Here is a 20,407-nt window from a genome sequence, read left to right as displayed (position 1 = left end):
GTAGAGATAGTAAATTAAACCCCTCCTCAGCCCAACGCTTTCCCTACTATTGTACAAACTGGAGGGGAAATAGTCAATTTTACCCCTCCTGAGTCCAAAGCTTTCTTTGCTATTGTCCACCCTGGAGTGGGAATAGTAAATGTTACCCTTCCTGAGTCCCACGCTTACCCAACTGTTGCACCGACTGCTGTGAGAATAGTAAATGTAACTCCTCCTGAATCCAACACTTTCCCTACTATTGCACACACTGGAGTGGGAACAGTAAATTTGACCTTTCCAGAGTTCAACACTTTCCTTACTGTTCCACACACTGGAGTGGGAATAATAAAGTTTACCCCTCCTGATTACAACGCCTTCTCTACTATTGCATCGACTGGAGAGGGAATAGTAAATGTAACCTATCCTGAGTCCAACTCCGTCTCTACTGCTGCACATATTGGAGTGGGAATAATCAACTTACCATTCCTGAGTCCAACATTTCCCTACTGTTGCACAGACTGGAGTGGGAATAGTAAATTGTAACCCTTCAGTGTCCAACACCTTCCCTACTGTTGCACATACTGCAGTGGGAATAGAAGGTTTATTATTCTTAGAGTTTTATAGTTTTTTTTTGGATTGTTTACATATTCATTATTATGTGTCTATGTATTTAAATATATATATATTTCTAAATATGTATAAATGTATGTAGTAAAACATAATGTTCTATATTGTTTATTGTTTTACTTAGAATTAAATTACAAATCTTTTACATTTTTGCAGTTTATCTGTTATATTGATTAATTATTTTGTCAGTGAACCGCTCTGCATCCCCAGCCCTCGCACACACTTCCTGCATTCTCCGAAGCTACAGTGAGGGACACTCCTTTTCCCACCTTGCCGCCAAGTCCTGGAATGACCTTCCCCTTCAACTCCGAACATCATCCTCCCTTCCTGAATTCAGCAGTTCCCACCAAGAACCCATCGCCTGGATACCCTCGCGGGTGACCAGCTGCACTCTACAAATCCAAGTTGATTGTATATTGTATGCGGTATGGTCTAGTCATACACATGTGGTCTAGAGGAGGAGGTGTGGTTTAGTTATGGAAGTTTGATCTAATAGATGTGTGGTCTAGAGCAGGAGATGGTCTCTAAAGGAGACATGTAGTCTGGAGAGAGATTGTGTCTAGAGCAGGAGTGGCCCACTGCATGTGGTTTGTCTAGTAAAGCAAGTTTGATTTAATAAATGTGGTGTGGTCTAGTAAAGATAATTTGTCCAGTAAACAAGGTTCAGTCTAGTGCAGGAGTTGTGGTCTAGTGGAGAAGGTGTGTTTTAGGGGAGGCATGGTTTTGTAGTGGAGAAGTCTAGTGCAGGCAGTGTGATTTACTGGAGGAGGTTTGGTCTAGTAAAGAAGGCATGATCTCATGGATAGGTGTTGTCTAGTGAAGGAGGTGTTGCCTAGTAGCGGGATGATCTACTAGAAGAGGAGTTGTCAAGTAGAGTAGGTGTATTCTATTGCTGGAAATGTGACCTAGTGGATGAGGTTTTGTCTGATGCAGAATGAGTGTGACCTAGTGGAGGTGTGTTGAGGAGTTATGTAGTGCTGTAGATATTGTCTAATAGAGGAGAAGGTATCTAGTGCAGGAGATGTGCGTTAGTGGTGCAGGTGTTGCTAGTAGAGGCATGGTCTAGTTGAGGAGTTGTGTTCTGGTGGAGAAGTGTTTAGTGGAGGAGGTGTGTTCTAATGCGGGCAGTGTGATCTAGTGGAGATGTCGTCTAGTTGTGGACTTATGTAGTGCAGGAAGTGTAGTCTAGTGCAGAACATGCCAAGTAGATGAGGAGTTATCCAAGTCACTAGGGGCCCGATGTAGGTAATTATGCAATACCGATTCCTAAATACCGAATTTTACCTATTCGGTATTTAGGAATCGGTATTTCATATATAGCTAATAATTCGGTAAAAATTACCGAATCGGTAATATTCGTTATTACCGAATCGGTAATACCGAATCTGTAATAAGGAATCACCTTCCCATTCATACCTATGGGCCTGGAGGCCCATAGGGATGAATTGGAAGCCATTCACTATTACCGATTCGGTAAATACCGAATCGGTAATAGGGGGAGCATATTCAAGGGTGGCAGGGTGTCACATTGACACTCTGTTGCACCCCTGAATCGTGCATGTGTGCACATGTGGCGCACATACATGCCCTAAGGGCATGTATGTCTGCCACATGGCACCTTGAGAAAAGCAAATTATTGCTTTCTTAAAAGTATTCGGTATTTACCACCTACTTGAAGTTGGTGGTAAATAACGAATCTTGAATGCAAAATTGCACTCACTTGAGTGCCTCCTACATAGCTTTTAAGGATTCGGTATTTTACCGATTCCTTAAAATAAGGAATCGGTAAATTACCGAATCCTTAAAACCTGCCTCCAACATTAGAAAGGACTAAATACCGGTCGGTAACGGGAAAATTACCGATTTTCGGCCGTTACCGGCCGGTATTTAGCTACCTACATATGGCCCTAGGTGTGCATTGGTAGTGACAGTGTTGCCTAGTGGAGGCATGGTCTCATAGAGGAGGAGTGATGTAGTGGAGGAGTGTTGTTTAGTGGAGGAGGTGTGGTTTAATGCAGGATGTGTGATTTAGTTGTGGTGTGGTCTAGTCAATGAGTTATATGGTGCAGGAGGCATAGTTTAGTGCAGGGGACGTTTCTAGCAGAGGAGGCAGATTCTAGTGCAGGAAGTATGTGTTAGCTGTGGAGGTGTTCTCTGTGGAGGCATTGTCTAGTAGAGCAGCTGTGATCTAGAGGAGGAGTGTTGTATAGTGGTGGAGGTGTGGTCTAATGCAGGAAGTGAGACTTAGTGGTAGTGTGGTGTTGTAAAGAATGAATTTGCTAGGGCAGGATGCTTGGTCCAGTGCAGCAGGTGTTGTCTAGTGAAGAAGGTGTGATCTAGTGCAAGAGGTGTGATCTAGAGAGCATGTGTTGTCTAGCGGACGCATGGTCTAGTACAGTAGGCATGATGTAGTGGAGCAAATGTGTGTGGTCTAGAAAATAATGTGTGGTTCACTAAAGAGAGGGTGGTCTTCTGGGGGAGAAGTGACTCAGTGCAAGGAAGTGTGGTTTAGTGAATAAGGGGAATGGTCTATAACATGAGATGAGGCTGAGTGGAAGGAGTTCTGCTGGAGCACAATCAGTCTAATGGACATGGAGTGTGGTTTGTAAAGAAGATATGATCTGCTGGGAGAAGGAGTAATCAAGTGGACAGGGTGTAAGTCTAGTGCAAGGGGGTGTGATCAAGTGTAGAGGGAGTGGTCTAGGAAAGAAAGTGTGGCCAGAAGGAGGTGAGTTCATTTTTAGGAGTTTTAACATACTGGAAGGCTAGTGTGGAGTAGGCAGACTTTGCGAATTATTTAAAACTCAACATTTTACTTATTACTCTATAGCAAATATTTTCCATGGAAAGTGCCATAAGTTTCAGCAGAAAAACCTACCTCTGAATTCAGAAGACAGTGAAACAGGAAGATGAAGAATCCCTGGAGGATGAGAGTAAAAAGAACAAGCGTTACTAACTGAGCTGATGAGGATGTAAATAGGTTTACACTGCCAAAATAGATGACGCAAGGACATGCACACACTTGTTTACACTGCCATACCAGATGATACAAGGACATGCACGCACTCATTTACACCGCCATCCCAAATGATACAAGGACATGTGTGCACTCGTTTACACTGTCATACCAGATGATACAAGGACATGCACAGTCTCGTTTATCAAATTCCAAATAATAACAAATAATAAAAGGACATGCATGCACAATACAAAATAATACAAGGACATGCACACGCTCGTTTACACTGCCATACCAGATGATACAAGGACATGCACATACTTGTTTACACTGCTATACCAAATGATACATGGACATGCACGCACTCGTTTACACTGCCATACCAAATGATACAAGGACATGCACATGCTAGTTTACACTGCCATACCGAATGATACAAGGACATGCACATACTCTTTTACACTGCTATACCAAATGATACACGGACATGTGTGCACTCGTTTACACTGTCATGCCTGATGATACAAGGACATGCACAGTCTCCTTTATCAAATTCCAAATAATAACAAATAATAAAAGGACATGCATGCACAATACAAAATAATACAAGGACATGCACACGCTCGTTTACACTGCCATACCAGATGATACAAGGACATGCACATACTCGTTTACACTGCTATACCAAAAGATACACGGACATGCACGCACTTGTTTACGCTGCCATACCAAATGATACAAGGACATGCACATGCTAGTTTACACTGCCATACCAGCTGATGCAAGGACATGCATGTACTCGTTTACAACAGCATCCCAAATGATACAAGGTCATGCACGCACTCGTTTACGCTGTCATACCAGATGATACAAGGACATACAGTATGTGGTGGGCCCTTGCGTAATGTTGGGGTCAGCTAGGTTGAAAATCTGAACTTTTTGGCGAAAATGCACATCAAAAGGGTTTTTTAATTGCTTTTTACTTTTTTTCGAAGTACAAGTTTACATTAATTAATGCGGTGTAAAGATAATATCATTGCTCAATGTCAACAAGAAAAGGTACTTTTAAGAGTGAAGGAAATAACAAATTATAAATGTTTTGATATTTAAACTAAGCAAAATGGAGAGCAGCATAATGTATTCATTCATTCAATAATCAATACCACAAAGTGCCTTAACTAGAGTTTGGCATACGTGGGAGATCTGCCTAAAAAAGGGGGGGGTGTTCTGTCTGCCCTGTGTAGAGTCTAGAAGCCCGCCATGCCCTCTACATAGGGCAGTCGGGTGCCTGGTAACATTTGGCAGAAGTCTGCACCCGCTGAACCCCAAATAAAGCCTTGTGACGCTTTCAAGTTGGATTAGAACAGACACATTTCCCTTGCTCCAGATGGCACAGCCGTAGCTTCAGACTTTATACAATTTAGGATTTGGGGGCATATCAGCAACAACTGGCGATAATTATCGCTCAGCGCTCTTAGCGCTAGGATAATTATCGCCGGGTAACGTGGATTTGTATCGCTGAGATAGCGTGCTATTAGCAACGCTTATCTCCTCAGCGATAAAAATCCAAGCGCTAACTGGCTAACGTGAGATTATCGCTGGAAACCCAGCGATAATCTCACGTAGTGTGGCGTTAGCTTGTTGACAGGGACTCACAAATTTAGCCATGATATCCACCCTCCATAGGATATCATGGGTAAGTCAGTCCTGAAGCAGGCATAAAGAAAGTAGAGATAACAGGGGTTATCGCTACTTTTCTTGCCGCTATGCTTCATAGCGTGGGGCTTGATGATAGGAGAAATGTCGCTTAGCGACATTTCTCCTGTCATGGCAGGTCAGGAACGCCCACTTTGCATCTCCTTAGAGATGCAAAGCTGGGCGTTAGGAATTCCTAGCTAACGCAAGTTTTCATGCGTTAGCGTGAGCTTGCCAATTAGGTGATAAAATTATCGCCGCTTTTCGGCCGAAAACGGCCGCAAAAGCGGCGATAATTCTATCGCCTCACCTTGCTGATATGCCCCTTAGTTCCTGGCTTCAGACATCCTTTTCCATCAAAGAAATCGGACCATGCTTATTTTCATTCTACCAACATGTAGGAGAAACTTCATTTACCATACTGCCTTCAAGAGCTGGTGACATCTATACCAGTTGTTGGAGAAGGTGGAGCCGAATTACAGGCCGAGGCTATTATTGTGGCCGGTGAGGGCGACCAGGGATACATATTTTCCATGCTCTAAATTTTGCAGGGTCTCGAAGTTCATTTGCCCCATTGTATAAGGATATTTGCAGCAGTGGAGGTTGGAGAGCTCCACTGAGGACAAAGGAGGGGCTCGTGGTCATTAACAGCTGGTATTGGACCTGGGCTCCGACACTCCAATGCTTGTCTTTCTGTTTATCGCATTTTCATTTAGAACTTTTTACTCTCAGAGGGTGGACTGCTCTCATAACACTACAGTCCTTTGCCTTGCCCTTTGAGACGTTCTCTTCCTCGCGGTAGCCTCTCACATGGGCTTTGAGTTTTTAATTCAGTTTGAAGTTCTTGAACAACTGTTTTAGCAGAGGCTACGATACTTAAGTCTTGGACGAGTATCTTTCTTTCATGGAAATGTAGGCTATCTTTTACTTAATGAAGATAATTCGAGTTTAAAAAATGGAAGCGTGGGACTGCTAGTCCACCCCAACGTAAGATAAGGTTAAGAAATGTTCCTCCTTGTCTACCTCTGTCCCAACTCGAAGTAGTTCTTCTTGAAATTACAGACTCCAATGGACTGAAGAAACGGCTGGATGCATGCAGGAAGAGGCAGGCAACACTGTCATTATGATGAGATTAAACTCTCCCAGAAGTAGAGAGCGAAGTTGTGCCATCATTAAATAGCCTATCTTCATGACTTTTCAGAAAACCGTTTTTAAAATTCCGTTCCCTGTGAGCGCCCTTCATCTGACAGAACTTTGAATCGGATCCATGTATCTGAGTCCCACCCATCACTGGGTTGGGAAGATTCACCGTATTCACAGGCAGCCTTTACAGATGTGTGTCTGCAGGATCGTCGTTGGGTTTTCCAGTATGCGCTGGACATCCACGTCTGATAATGAGCCAGTGTTTGAGGCGTTGGATGTCTAAAGCAGAGGAGACTTTTCAAGGAGTGTTGTGTATCATTGGCGTGTTGTGAATCCTGACTAGAACAGCACGCGGCTCCATGTACAGGTGGGAATGGGTAAAGCCATTATCGAGAGCATGTGCACCTTTTGTGACTTTCGTGCCAGCCACTTCCAAGTGTACGTTGTGTTTTTGTAAGAGAACAGACTCGTAAATTGGGGGCTTTCACTTTCGAATGCCACTTTACACAGAAAAGATGCACAGTCACTAAACACGCAGCGAACAGTTCTTCACGCCCGTACCAGCATTGAATTATGACGGAAATATGTAAATATCGCATCGCACAGACTTTGATCGAGCTTGGCTTAGGTATGTTCATTAGCATGAAACCTATCTTGCTACAGGAAGGAAATATTTTGCCAAACTGCAGCAATGGCAAAACTCAGCAATGTTGTAAGTTTCCCGCGCAAACAACAAACCTCACTGACCTGTGTGCATGAGAGGGTTCACACGGGTGGGATGGGGCACTCACACAGGAGGCAACCCGGCCAGCCCTTGTAGTTTCACTTCTAGGCGTGCACCGTGCCAATGGACATTCAGGGTCAGATGTACCAACTTTTAACTTAATGCAGCGCAGCGACCGAAGATGCCACATTACGTCAATGGAAAAGGTAAACACAGCGCCAAGTCTACAAGATATGACACTGTTTTCCTCTCTTTCTCTCAGTGCTGGCGCACTGTTGGCTGCCATGCGACAATGCACACACCATTGCACCACACTGCACTGTTGTGTGTGTTCTAACCAGCTTTGGGGCATATCAACAACAACCGGCGATAATTATCGCTCAGCGCTCTTAGCGTGAGGATAATTATCGCCGGCTAGCGTGAATTTTTATCGCTGAGATAGCGTGCTATTAGCAACGCTTATCTCAATAGCGATAAAAATCTACACGCTAACAGGCTAACGTGAGATTATCGCTGGAAACCCAGCGATAATCACACGTTACCTTGTTGATAGGGACAGGCAAACTTAGCCATGATATCCTCCTTCCATAGGATATCATGGCTAAGTCTGAAAATTAGCAGACATAAAAAAGCAGCGTTAACCGCGGTTAGCGCTGCTTTTTTTGTCTCTAACAGGGTTAGCGACATTCTTGATAATAGGAGAAATGTCGCTTAGCGACATTTCTCCTATTATTTTACTCTGGAACGCCCCCTTTGCATCTCATTAGAGATGCAAGGGGAAGCGTAGAGTAAAAGGGTGCTAACATGCAAATTTGCGTGTTAGCACCCTGTCGTTGATAGGGCGCTAGTTTTATCTCTGCTTTTTTGGCTTTTAAAGCCAAAAAAGCAGAGATAAAGCCCTTGTTGATATGCCCCATAGGGGCATATCAACAACAACCGGCGATAATTATCGCTCAGTGCTCTTAGCGTGAGGATAATTATCGCCGGCTAGCGTGAATTTTTATCGCTGAGATAGCGTGCTATTAGCAACGCTTATCTCAATAGCGATAAAAATCTACACGCTAACAGGCTAACGTGAGATTATCGCTGGAAACCCAGCGATAATCACACGTTACCTTGTTGATAGGGACAGGCAAACTTAGCCATGATATCCTCCTTCCATAGGATATCATGACTAAGTCTGAAAATTAGCAGACGTAAAAAAGCAGCGTTAACCGCGGTTAGCGCTGCTTTTTTTGTCTCTAACAGGGTTAGCGACATTCTTGATAATAGGAGAAATGTCGCTTAGCGACATTTCTCCTATTATTTTACTCTGGAACGCCCCCTTTGCATCTCATTAGAGATGCAAGGGGAAGCGTAGAGTAAAAGGGTGCTAACATGCAAATTTGCGTGTTAGCACTCTGTTGTTGATAGGGCGCTAGTTTTATCTCTGCTTTTTTGGCTTTTAAAGCCAAAAAAGCAGAGATAAAGCCCTTGTTGATATGCCCCATAGTTTTTTTACTGGAAAGGGACAAAACTTTGAGGCCATACTTTTCGGACTTTGCATGTGCGCTCCACCCATAAGCCTGTCTCGAGAAGGCGTGCGTTTTTGAAGACGCTTCTTAACTATCAATGTCAGAAGATTAAGACTGGTGTCAAAAGTCATGGCTGGTTGCATGGGAACGTCCGTATGCCAGCCATGGAACACCCCCTGCATGCAAAGTGGCACCTAACTTTGTGTTACTTTAGACATCGTTAAAACACAAACCAGGATTTGCGTAGGAAAGTAAATCCCAACACAACAGTTTGTGCTGAGTTTGTGTCACTTCTGTGATGGAACCCTGTGCAGAGTTGATAAATCTCCCTCTCAGTGCACTGCACTTTCACAATTCCATGAGTGTGTTCAGCATGACAGCGGCATTGACCTCCCGAGTGTGCACTTCATGGCCCAAGCATCAAGTCAATCACTGTGGAGTGCGTGAGACAAATACTGAGTCTGAGTGTGCCAAGCGTAGCACTGCACTCGAGCCCCTGGGTGGGAAGAACATAGGGGCATATCAACAAGGGCTTTATCTCTGCTTTTTTGGCTTTAAAAGCCAAAAAAGCAGAGATAAAACTAGCGCCCTATCAACAACAGGGTGCTAACACGCAAATTTGCATGTTAGCACCCTTTTACTCTACGCTTCCCCTTGCATCTCTAATGAGATGCAAAGGGGGCGTTCCAGAGTAAAATAATAGGAGAAATGTCGCTAAGTGACATTTCTCCTATTATCAAGAATGTCGCTAACCCTGTTAGAGACAAAAAAAGCAGCGCTAACCGCGGTTAACGCTGCTTTTTTACATCTGCTAATTTTCAGACTTAGCCATGATATCCTATGGAAGGAGGATATCATGGCTAAGTTTGCCTGTCCCTATCAACAAGGTAACGTGTGATTATCGCTTGGTTTCCAGCAATAATCTCACGTTAGCCTGTTAGCGTGTAGATTTTTATCGCTATTGAGATAAGCGTTGCTAATAGCACGCTATCTCAGCGATAAAAATTCACGCTAGCCGGCGATAATTATCCTCACGCTAAGAGCGCTGAGCGATAATTATCGCCGGTTGTTCTTGATATGCCCCATAGTGCTTTGGATGAACCATTGAGGGTCCAGTACATGTCACTGAGATGGATGCCCCTCGGTGTGCAGTGCCTGGCACCTTCATGCACACCTTGCCCGTGCAGTGATACGCTATCGTTGAGACACAGTTTGCAGCGCTATCATGTAAGTCGTAGTGTATCATAAACATTACTTTCACCAAGCCAATTTGTGCAAAGTAATCAGTGTTTATTCTGTTCCTGGAATGGACTGCATGGCACTATGACTGGTCCACTAGCGCACAATGCATGGCACACTATGACCAGGCCACTAGTGAACAGTGCATGGCACACTATGACAGGGCATGACACACTATGACTGGGCCACTAGTTAACAGAGTATGGCACTATCACAGGGACACTAGTGAACAATGCATGGCACACTATAACCGGGTCACTAGTGAACAGCGCATTGCAATATCAGAGGGACACTAGTGAACAATGCATGGCACACTATGATCGGGTCACTAGTGAATAGTGCATGGCACACTATGACTGGGTCACTAGTGAACAGTGCATGGCATGATGACTGGGCCACTAGTGAAGAGTGCAAGGCACCATGTGTGAGCCACTAGTGAACAGTGCATGGCATTATGACTAACCACTCATGAAAAGTGCATGGCTTACAATGGTGTCAAAAGTCATGGCTGGTTGCATGGGAACGTCCGTATGCCAGCCATGGAACACCCCCTGCATGCAAAGTGGCACCTAACTTTGTGTTACTTTAGACATCGTTAAAACACAAACCAGGATTTGCGTAGGAAAGTAAATCCCAACACAACAGTTTGTGCTGAGTTTGTGTCACTTCTGTGATGGAACCCTGTGCAGAGTTGATAAATCTCCCTCTCAGTGCACTGCACTTTCACAATTCCATGAGTGTGTTCAGCATGACAGCGGCATTGACCTCCCGAGTGTGCACTTCATGGCCCAAGCATCAAGTCAATCACTGTGGAGTGCGTGAGACAAATACTGAGTCTGAGTGTGCCAAGCGTAGCACTGCACTCGAGCCCCTGGGTGGGAAGAACATAGTGCTTTGGATGAACCATTGAGGGTCCAGTACATGTCACTGAGATGGATGCCCCTCGGTGTGCCGTGCCTGGCACCTTCATGCACACCTTGCCCGTGCAGTGATACGCTATCGTTGAGGCACAGTTTGCAGCGCTATCATGTAAGTCGTAGTGTATCATAAACATTACTTTCACCAAGCCAATTTGTGCAAAGTAATCAGTGTTTATTCTGTTCCTGGAATGGACTGCATGGCACTATGACTGGTCCACTAGCGAACAATGCATGGCACACTATGACCAGGCCACTAGTGAACAGTGCATGGCACACTATGACAGGGCATGACACACTATGACTGGGCCACTAGTTAACAGAGTATGGCACTATCACAGGGACACTAGTGAACAATGCATGGCACACTATAACCGGGTCACTAGTGAACAGCGCATTGCAATATCAGAGGGACACTAGTGAACAATGCATGGCACACTATGATCGGGTCACTAGTGAATAGTGCATGGCACACTATGACTGGGTCACTAGTGAACAGTGCATGGCATGATGACTGGGCCACTAGTGAAGAGTGCAAGGCACCATGTGTGAGCCACTAGTGAACAGTGCATGGCATTATGACTAACCACTCATGAAAAGTGCATGGCTTACAATGTTACCGGGCCAATAGTGAACCGAGCATGGCAAACTATGACCGGGCCACTTGTGAACCATGCATGGCAAACTATGACTGGGACACTAGTGAATAGTGCATGGCATACTATGACTGGGCCACTTGTGAACTTGCATGACACTATAACTGGGTCCCTATTGAACAGTGCATGGCACACTATGATCGGGCTGCTAGTGAATAGTGCATGGCACTATGGCTGGGCCACTAGTGAGCAGTGTATGGCACACTATGAACAGGACATTAGGGAACAGTGCATGCCACTATAACTGGGCAACTAATAAACAGTGCATGGACCACCAGTGAACAGTGCATGATGCACTATGACTAGTCCACTAGTGAACAGTGCATCGCACAATATGACTGGGCCACTAGTGAACAGTGCATGGCACTATGAATTGGCCACTAGTGAACAATGTATGGCACTATGGATTGGCCACTAGTGCACAGTGTGTGAAACAGCATGACCAGGCAACTAGTGAACAGTGCATGGCACACTATATACAGGTCGTTAGTGCATGGCACCATGACTGGGCCATTACTGAACAGTGCATGGCACATTATGGTTGGACCACTAGTGAACAGTGCATGCCACTATAAATGGGCAACTAGTGAACAGTGCATGGACCAGCAGTGAACAGTGCAAGATGCACTATGGCTGGGCTACTAGTGAACAGTGCATGGCGCAATATGACTGGGCCACTACTAAACAGTGCATGGCACTATGAGTTGGCCACTAGTGAACTGTGCATGACACTATGGATTTGCCACAAGTGAACAGTGCATGGCACAACATGACCTGGCTACTAGTGAACAGTGCATGGCACACTATGACTGTCCACTAGTAAACAGTGCATGGCACTTTGACTGGGCCACTAGTGAACAGTGAATGGCACATTCTTCATACCCTCTGGGCATTCGGACACAGTATTTGTTGACATTCTGGACATTGACTCACCTGCAAGGAGTTAAATATGGCGAACATGTACTGGAAAATGATTGCACGGTCATTGACAGCCAGCACCCCGAAGATCCAGGAACTACCCAGAATTGGAAGCAGAACCGCCACAGCCTTGGCCGTCAGCCTGGTGGGAAGGCCAAAGCAAAGAGAATGTGTGAAATAAAAACATGAGGAAGAAGATGTAAGCATTACAGAAATGTGACTATGAAAAGATAGCACAAAAAAGATGTGTACAAAAAAGTATAAAAGCATTAAAAAGGGTCAACATTGAAACCAAAGATTTGTAACAAACAGAGCATATATATAAAACTAAAATGTTAACATTAGAAAGAAGGTGGGCTTAAGAAAGAAAATGTGATCTTTAACAGGATGATTTGAGTATTAAAACTAATTTGAGTTTTAAAAGGAAAATGTAAGTATCAAAACAATTTTGTAAGATTAAACATAGGATTTGAATATTAGCAAGATCATATTGTAGTAAACATTGTCTTTAAAAAGATGAGGTGTTCCAATATTATTTAAAAACAATTAAACTCCAGCAATGGCTCTGGAACACGAAAAGAGAAACCTAAGGGGCATATTTAAAAGGAAAGGAAATGGCGGAGCGTGGCGGTGGGGCAAATTTTGCAGCGTCGTGCACTGCCATTTCCAAACGCAGGGATGCACCTTATTTGCAACAATACAACGAAAACCTGTGTTTTCCTAGCACTGGTGCTAAAAATAGTTGCTTAGCACCAACACAGGCACCCTTGCACCATAGTGCAAGGGTGCCTTTGTTGCAGGGAATTATTGTCTATGTGAAATAATAGTGAATTGTTAATTCTGCGTGTGCTGCAGAATACAGCACACATAGAGATAACAAATCGTTATTATTTAATGATTTTTTAAGTGCAGGAAGGGACACCTTCTTGCACATCAACAATCATTAATGACATTTTGCTCTCATGTAAAATAAAAAAATTAAAAAAAGTATTTCTCCTCATTTGCCATTCTACCGCCTAATGCATGAGGACATATGACCAGCACAGCAGGTATTGATGAAGATAGAGGCAGAGCTGGTGATCTATAGATTGACTGCACTAGGTGATCAGTAGGTAATGTATGTGCCCATGCCTCGAGCGGTCCGCCTCGCGCACTCCATCATAAGCCCTCCGCTGCTAGCTCTCCGCCACGAGCTCTCCGTCACAGGTTCTGCGCCACAGGATCTGCACCGCAAGCTCTTTGCCACGGGCTCTCTGCCGGCAGCTCTCAGCCATGAGCTCTCCACCTCACGCTCTCCACCATCAGCTCCCTGAAGTGAGCTCTCCGGCATGAGCTCTGCGCCGCGAGCTCTTCACCGCAAGCTCTCCACTGCAAGATGTCTGCCACAAGCTCTCCGCCTTGCACTATCCACCATCAGCTTTCCACAGCGAGCTCTCTGTGCCAGGAGCTCTCCGCCGGGAGCTCTGCACCAGAAGCTGTCTGCCACGAGCTCTCCACCTCGTGCTCTCCAGCATCAGCTCTCTGCTGCGAGCTCTCCGCCTCGTGCACTGCAGCATCAGTTCCATGCTGCGAGCTCTCCGCCTCGTGCTCTGCAGCATCAGCTCTCTGCTGCGAGCTCTCCGCCTCGTGCTCTGCAGCATCAGCTCTCTGTTGCGTGCTCTTTGCCTCGTGCTCTGCCACAAAGCTCTATGCCGCAAGCTCTCCGCCGTGGGTTCTGTGCCGCAAGCTCTCCGCTGTGGGTTCTGCGCCGCGAGCTCTCCACCATGGCGGCTTCCTGCATATTTTAGGTCTTTATGGAGTTTCTTTAAGACAACATGATTGCTGTACTGCACTGGAGAGTTCAAAGTTTGAAAACAGTTTGAATAATATTTCTATTCATAACATTATTTTCAAAGATCCGGCTGAGCTGGCAGAGTTTATGGGTAGAACAAAATGGAATAAACCAGAATGCAAGGAAAAGAGCATAAAAAAGGAGCAGTGCTAGAATAAAAGGGCAGAACAAAAGGAGCAGTGTGTTGTTTAGGTTTTACATGATGCATATTGTTTCTATTGTATTTTTCAGTGTCAGGTCGAATGTTTCATCGACTTCTCTTTCAGTAAATACTTATTGGCAAACCACGGGGGAGACCTTATCTTTATAGATTTGGCAACAAGCTTGGGAGCATTCTGATGATTTTTTCTCAAGGAAAAATACTGCTGGCCATCGCTGCATTTATACAAGGTACTGGTTTCACATTGGTTGGGGTTCCAGAAATCGTGTAGTGGAATGGTGCTTTTCAGATTGGAGCTGTGCTGAATTCGGCTGCATTCGGAGTACAGTCACATTCCCATACTTTTGATTTTACTGCAGGCCGAGGGCGCTCTGAGCATTAGCCGTTCAATTTTGAGGACATTTAAATTTCCCACATACATGCTACGGAAGCTCGTGTTTGTTTCCGATAAAGGCACAACATTACATTACTGCACGTGGGTTAAACAGTAAAGCTACCGCATGCCGGATTCTTGAGCGCTTACCATCATTGTCTGCACTCCGTGCGCACACCAAGACTTGTGCATGCTGGAGTTGATCCTCTTGTCATCATCCAAACTGAGGGTGTTGCAATTCCGCTCCTCATTGATTCAGGTTGAAGAATCACAATTATTTCAATGGACAAATAAAATAATTTGGCCACAGAAAGTCTTATAACCCCCAGATGTGGTGACAATGGAGTTTGAGGGCGGCAGAATAGACCTGGTGGATATTTTTGGGGTGACATTATGTTTGAGAATAAAACTATACAAGGGAAAGTTTATGTTGCCTACAAAGGCATAAATGCACTGGGGTGGTGGCACCAAGCTGAGTTTGGGATAGTTATTAAACCTGTTCAGAAATGCCTGATCTCGTTGATAAATGTAGTCTGCAATAAAGTGCATTAGAAGAGAAAGTCTTAAAATGTCTTTCAGAATAATATTGGGAAAATAAAAACTTTTGTTCACACTATTAAGATCAAAAAAGTTGTTTCTTCATTGAGCATAAACTAAGAAATGTTTCTCATAGCATAACAAGAGAATAAGCACAAATGTTAAAAGACTTGCAGAATGAGGATATTATTAAGAGGGTGGATGCAACATTATGGTTATCACCAATAGTTTTAGCAAAAGAAAATGGGGAATTATGTCTATGTGTAGACTTGAGGTCATTCAACAAAGCAATTTGGGTAGACAATTACCTGTTACTACACATTGATGACCTGATCCTGTCTGTAGGTCAGTCCAAGTGGTTTTCTAAATTAGATTTGCATGCAGCATACCATCAGGTGGTTTTGAATGAGCATTCTCGTAATTTGACAGCGTTTGTTACACCTGATGGTACATTTCAATTCTGCCGCATGCCATTTGGATTGGCCTGGGCTGTGTAGTTTTTTTCAGAAAGTAATTATCAGTATGCTGCGAGAAGTGTCCATTGTTGTTGTCTTTCAATGTGACATTTTGGTGCACAATGATACAGAAGAAGAACATGCTGAAGTTGTGAAACAAGTGTTGTTAACTCTGCAGAAAAAGTGTGCAACTGTTAAGGAAGATACATGCACTTTTGCAGTTAAACGAGATAGAATACTTGGGTCATATCCTTTCTAAAGATGGAGACAAACCCAGCATTGTGGAAAGTATTGTTAATGCTCCTCATCAGTTGAGAAGGATCAATTGCGATCATTTATTGGTTTGTGCGAGTTTTATACAAAATTCATCCAAAATTTTGAAAGCCTAACTGAGTGTTTTAGAAGTCTACTGAAGAAAGAAGCAGATTTCATATGGATTTCAACTAGTCTGGAGCATTTTCAATTCATCAAGCAGAGTATATTGGCAGGTCCAGTACTTCAACCATATATTGAAGTTAGAGATACATATGTGACTGTGGATGCCAGTTCTTATGGCATGAGTGCTGTTCTTTCACAGATAGTTGGAGGTACTGAAGTGACAGTTGGGTTAGCATCTAGGAGAATGAAGGAGGTGGAATTGAGATACTCAGTAATTGAGAAAGAGATGTTAGCCTGTGTATGGGGCATAGAAAAATTCAGACCTAATGTATGGGGAAGGAAATTTTGGGTAGGGACAGATCATAAACCTTTGGTTGACATTTTGTCTGGTACTATGATAAAGAAAGCCACATCCAGGTTAGCGACAAAATTATTAGAGTTTAATTTTAAGATTAATCACATTGCAGGAGGAAAAAATGTCAAGGAAGATTTCTTCCCTAGGCTACCTGTAGAAAATAGTGAGATGGAAACAAGAGTCCAAGAGTATATGGAGGAATGCATTATTGCATAGGTGGGGGATAGAGTAATTTGCAAGGATAAGCAAGAATGGCAAAGTGCTCTAGAAAATGGCATTGTCCTAAAACAAGTTAAGAATTTTGTAATTACTGGTTGGCTGAAAGAAAAATCTCTTGATGTAGAGTTTTAACCTTATTGTAAGATAGCTGATGAGCTGTCTTTAGAAGATAATTTATTGCTATGGGGAGACAAATTGTTTCCTCTGAGTTGTTTAAAATATATGATAATGGACACGCTCAATCTGGTCACTTAGGCATGACTGCTACCAAACACAGAATTCAGAATGAATTTTGGTTACCCAGTCTGGATAGAGAAGTGGAGACATTGGTAAGGGAGTGTCTGCAATGTTTTTTACAGTGACAAACATTTGTCTACAGCTACACCTTGTCTGAGACCTACATTACGTCCAGACAGAGTATGGCAAAGAGAGGCTATTGATTTGTAGGTCCTTTTCACATACTACCAAATAGCATGAGATATTTTATGGTTTTGATAGACCCTCTTTCCAGGTGGGTGGAGGTAAGAGGAGTATCAAAACCCAACACCAAAGCAGTAATTTGTTTTTTGCGAGATGTATTCAGCAGAGAAGGGGTTCCTAAGGAGATTGTATGCGATAATGGTGCACAATTCACCTCCTACTATATGGTGGAATTTTTGAAGAAAGTGTGTGAAACATTTATGCACATTTATCATCCACAGGGTAACGGAAAAGTTGAAAGATTCAATAGAGTGCTAGTAGAATGCATTCAGAGTGCAGTTAAAGCAAAAGTTGCTTGTGAAACTACCATCAGAGATGTGATGTGGGCTTACCGGACCACCCGACATTCAGTTACTGGTTCGGTACCTTATGAATTGATGAGAGGCAGGAAAGTAGTGTCGGCTTTGAACCCATTTTGGAAACTCAAAGCTTTGGGGGGTGAGTGTGAAGTGTTGAATGAGTCCAGCAAGGTCAAATATACAAGTGATAAGATTAGTCGTGAAAGATGTAAGAGATTGAGTTTTCAGAGGAAAAGACAAAATATAAAATTTACAGTGTGAGAGTTTGTGTGTGTTAAAGAATTCTTGGTGCTGCAAAAGGGAAAATCAAAATTTAGAGAGCCCATTCTTATCGTTGATATAAAGGGCCAAGCTGTGAACACAAGAAATGGTGGAACATGTCTGGTTTGGCTATGGTTAATAAGAAGAACACGAGTGTAGACATGGTCAAACAAGAGGAAGATCAAGACAGACAAATGTTACAGGGACGTACAAGAAGATTTCTATGATTAAGTTGTATTTGGCACCATATAACATTGTTACAGTAGATTTTGTTAGCGGATTTTAGTATATAGTGTGTTGGTGCAGAGTCTGTTTTATGTTATCAATTTTTTCATTCTTAAATATGTTCTTGTGGTTTTTTGTGAAAAGGGGGAGATGTGTGGTGTTTAGGTTTTACATGATGCACATTGATTCTATTGTATTTGTCAATGTCAGGTGGAATGTTGAACTTACATTGTATGATGTAATGTGGAGTGTCAGGATTGGAATGTGATGATGAAGGGAGATGAATGCTGAAGGCAGTTGGTGTTGATGTGCTGCGCCCTTCAGACCTGTATCTACTTTCATCGACTTCTCAACCAATGACTACATATTGGAAAACCATGAGTGGAGACCTCATCTTTACAGGCAGCCTTGGAATATATGGCAGGTGGTCAGAAATAAAGGGGCAGCACAGGAGCTGATGGGAAGAGGCATAAAGAAAGGAATAGGATAGAAACTGATGGATAGAATGAACAGGCTGCACTGGATATATAACACTGACTAGTTCGCACAGGTGCTCGGGACTTGTCTGGTGGTTGCAGGAAATGTAGCCAGTGCTCTAGATAATATTTTGAGATTCAAATAAATGAAAAGAAGTACTTCTAGGACCTGCAGATCATGCAGCAAGGAAGTGTTCAGCACCCTCATGTGGCAGAGCCTTGCAAGTACCACTCATCTGACTGTGTACGAGGATAGTAGATGGTTGAAGCAGAGGTAGACTCCAGTGTATCTGTCAGTGTATCTGTTGAAAGTATTGGTGACTCCAGTGAGTAACATGGACCATGCATACCTTAGTCTATAGCACAATATTTCCATTGAGAATTAGCAGTTATATGTAGGAAATATAAATAATGGGGAAAGTACAAAGCCCATGCCCAAGCAAACTGAACAATATTCAGATCTTCTTCTGTCAATACTGGGTGGCAAACACATGAATAGTTTCTAGTATGAACCAAATGGAAGACTGGAGCTACCAGAATGCAATGGGGGGACAGCCAAACAGGAAGTGTGCACCCTCCTCCTGTTTAAATGATGCTGTGTGTGTTAGCCAATGATGAGGCCTGGTCACCATCAAGGTACTAGAGCTCTCCAAGGTGGCGTGAGGCCTGGTGTGTCAGTGCCTCCTAGGTTATGGTGGGCTCTCCAAGTGTGCAGGACTCTATGCATAAGTTGCTCTGACAGTCTGGTTATCATCAGCTTATATGGGCATCTCTAAGTCTAGCACAACTGTTGTGCATCGGCCTCTCACAGAAAGAGCTCATTATGCCTGGAATAATGACTTGTGTGTTGGCCACTCATAACGTAAGGTGCAAATTTAAGTAAGTGAGCTCTCCCAGGGGGCAAGACTCTTTGTGCATCAGTCCCTTATACAGTATGGTGAATGTCATGGTGGGTGCACTCTCCAAGTGTGGTTTATCCCTATGCATCGGGCCCTTGTCCAGTCTGGTGAACGTCAGGGTGCGTGCGCTCTCTAAGTGTGGTGTGACTCTATGCAGCGGTCCCTTGGCCAGTCTGGTTATTATCAGCCTAAATGGGCATCTCCAACTCTGGCACAGATCCTTATACATCAGCCTCTTTTAAAGTTAGTTATTATGGTGGTAAAAGGGTTGTCCATACCTGGCATTATGTCTTGTACCCTCATAGCGCACAGTGACCATCAGGGCATGCTGCCTCTCAAAGTGAGGTGTGACACTCTGCATCAGTCCCTCAAATGGTCTGGCGCCATCAGCTTATATCTTACATGGATATCAATCGGACACAAACCCGTGTGCACCCGCCTTTAACAGAAAGGGCTCTCCAAGCTTGGCGTGAAGCCTTGTTTGTTGGCCCCTCATGACGTAAGGTATCCACTAAAGCATGTGAGGGCTCAAAGTATAGTGTGACGTCTGCTGTGTCACTCCCTCATAGGGTACAATGACCATCAGGGTACAAGGGTTCTCCGAGCTTGGCATGAAGCCTTGTGTGTCAGGTCCTCATGATGTAAGGTATCCATTAAAGCATGTGCGGTCTCCAAGCATGGTGTGACGTCTGCGGTGGCACTCCCTAATAGGGTACAGTGACCATCAGGGTACAAGGGCTCTCCAAGCTTGGCATGAAGCCTTGAGTGTTGGCTTCTCATGACGTAAGGTATCCATTAAAGCATGGTATGACGTCTGCTGTGTCACTCCCTCATAGGGTACAGTGACCACAGGGTACAAGGGCTCTCCAATCTTGGCATGAAGTCTTGTGTGTTGGCTTCTCATGACGTAAGGTATCCATTACATTATGGTGTGGCGTCTGATATGTCACTACCTCATAGGGTAGAGTGAACATAGGGTACATGAGGTCCCCAAGCATGGTGTGACGTTTGCTGTGTCACTCCCTCATAGGGTAGAGTAAACATAGGGTACATGAGGTCTCCAAGCTTGGTGTGACGTCTTCTGTGTC

The 20,407-nt window shown here is 43.9% G+C and overlaps 1 protein-coding gene across 2 annotated transcripts in view; it reads right to left on the bottom strand.

Annotated features, from left to right (window-relative positions):
• Positions 1-20,407, bottom strand: part of ADGRD1 (adhesion G protein-coupled receptor D1) — a 1,181,274-nt gene that overhangs the window by 51,522 nt on the left and 1,109,345 nt on the right. For both annotated transcript variants that reach the window (XM_085636451.1, XM_085636453.1), the window contains 2 exons: positions 12,387-12,513; positions 3,485-3,526 (listed from right to left, as the gene is read on the bottom strand). In XM_085636451.1, the coding sequence (XP_085492577.1) occupies positions 3,485-3,526; positions 12,387-12,513 (169 nt within the window). The remainder of the gene's footprint in view (positions 1-3,484; positions 3,527-12,386; positions 12,514-20,407) is intronic.

The sequence above is a fragment of the Triturus cristatus genome, chromosome 11 (assembly GCF_964204655.1).
Source record: "Triturus cristatus chromosome 11, aTriCri1.1, whole genome shotgun sequence".
NCBI lineage: Eukaryota > Metazoa > Chordata > Amphibia > Caudata > Salamandridae > Triturus > Triturus cristatus.
Note: the sequence above shows the minus strand (reverse complement) of the source record. Positions and strands in the feature narration are given on the sequence as shown.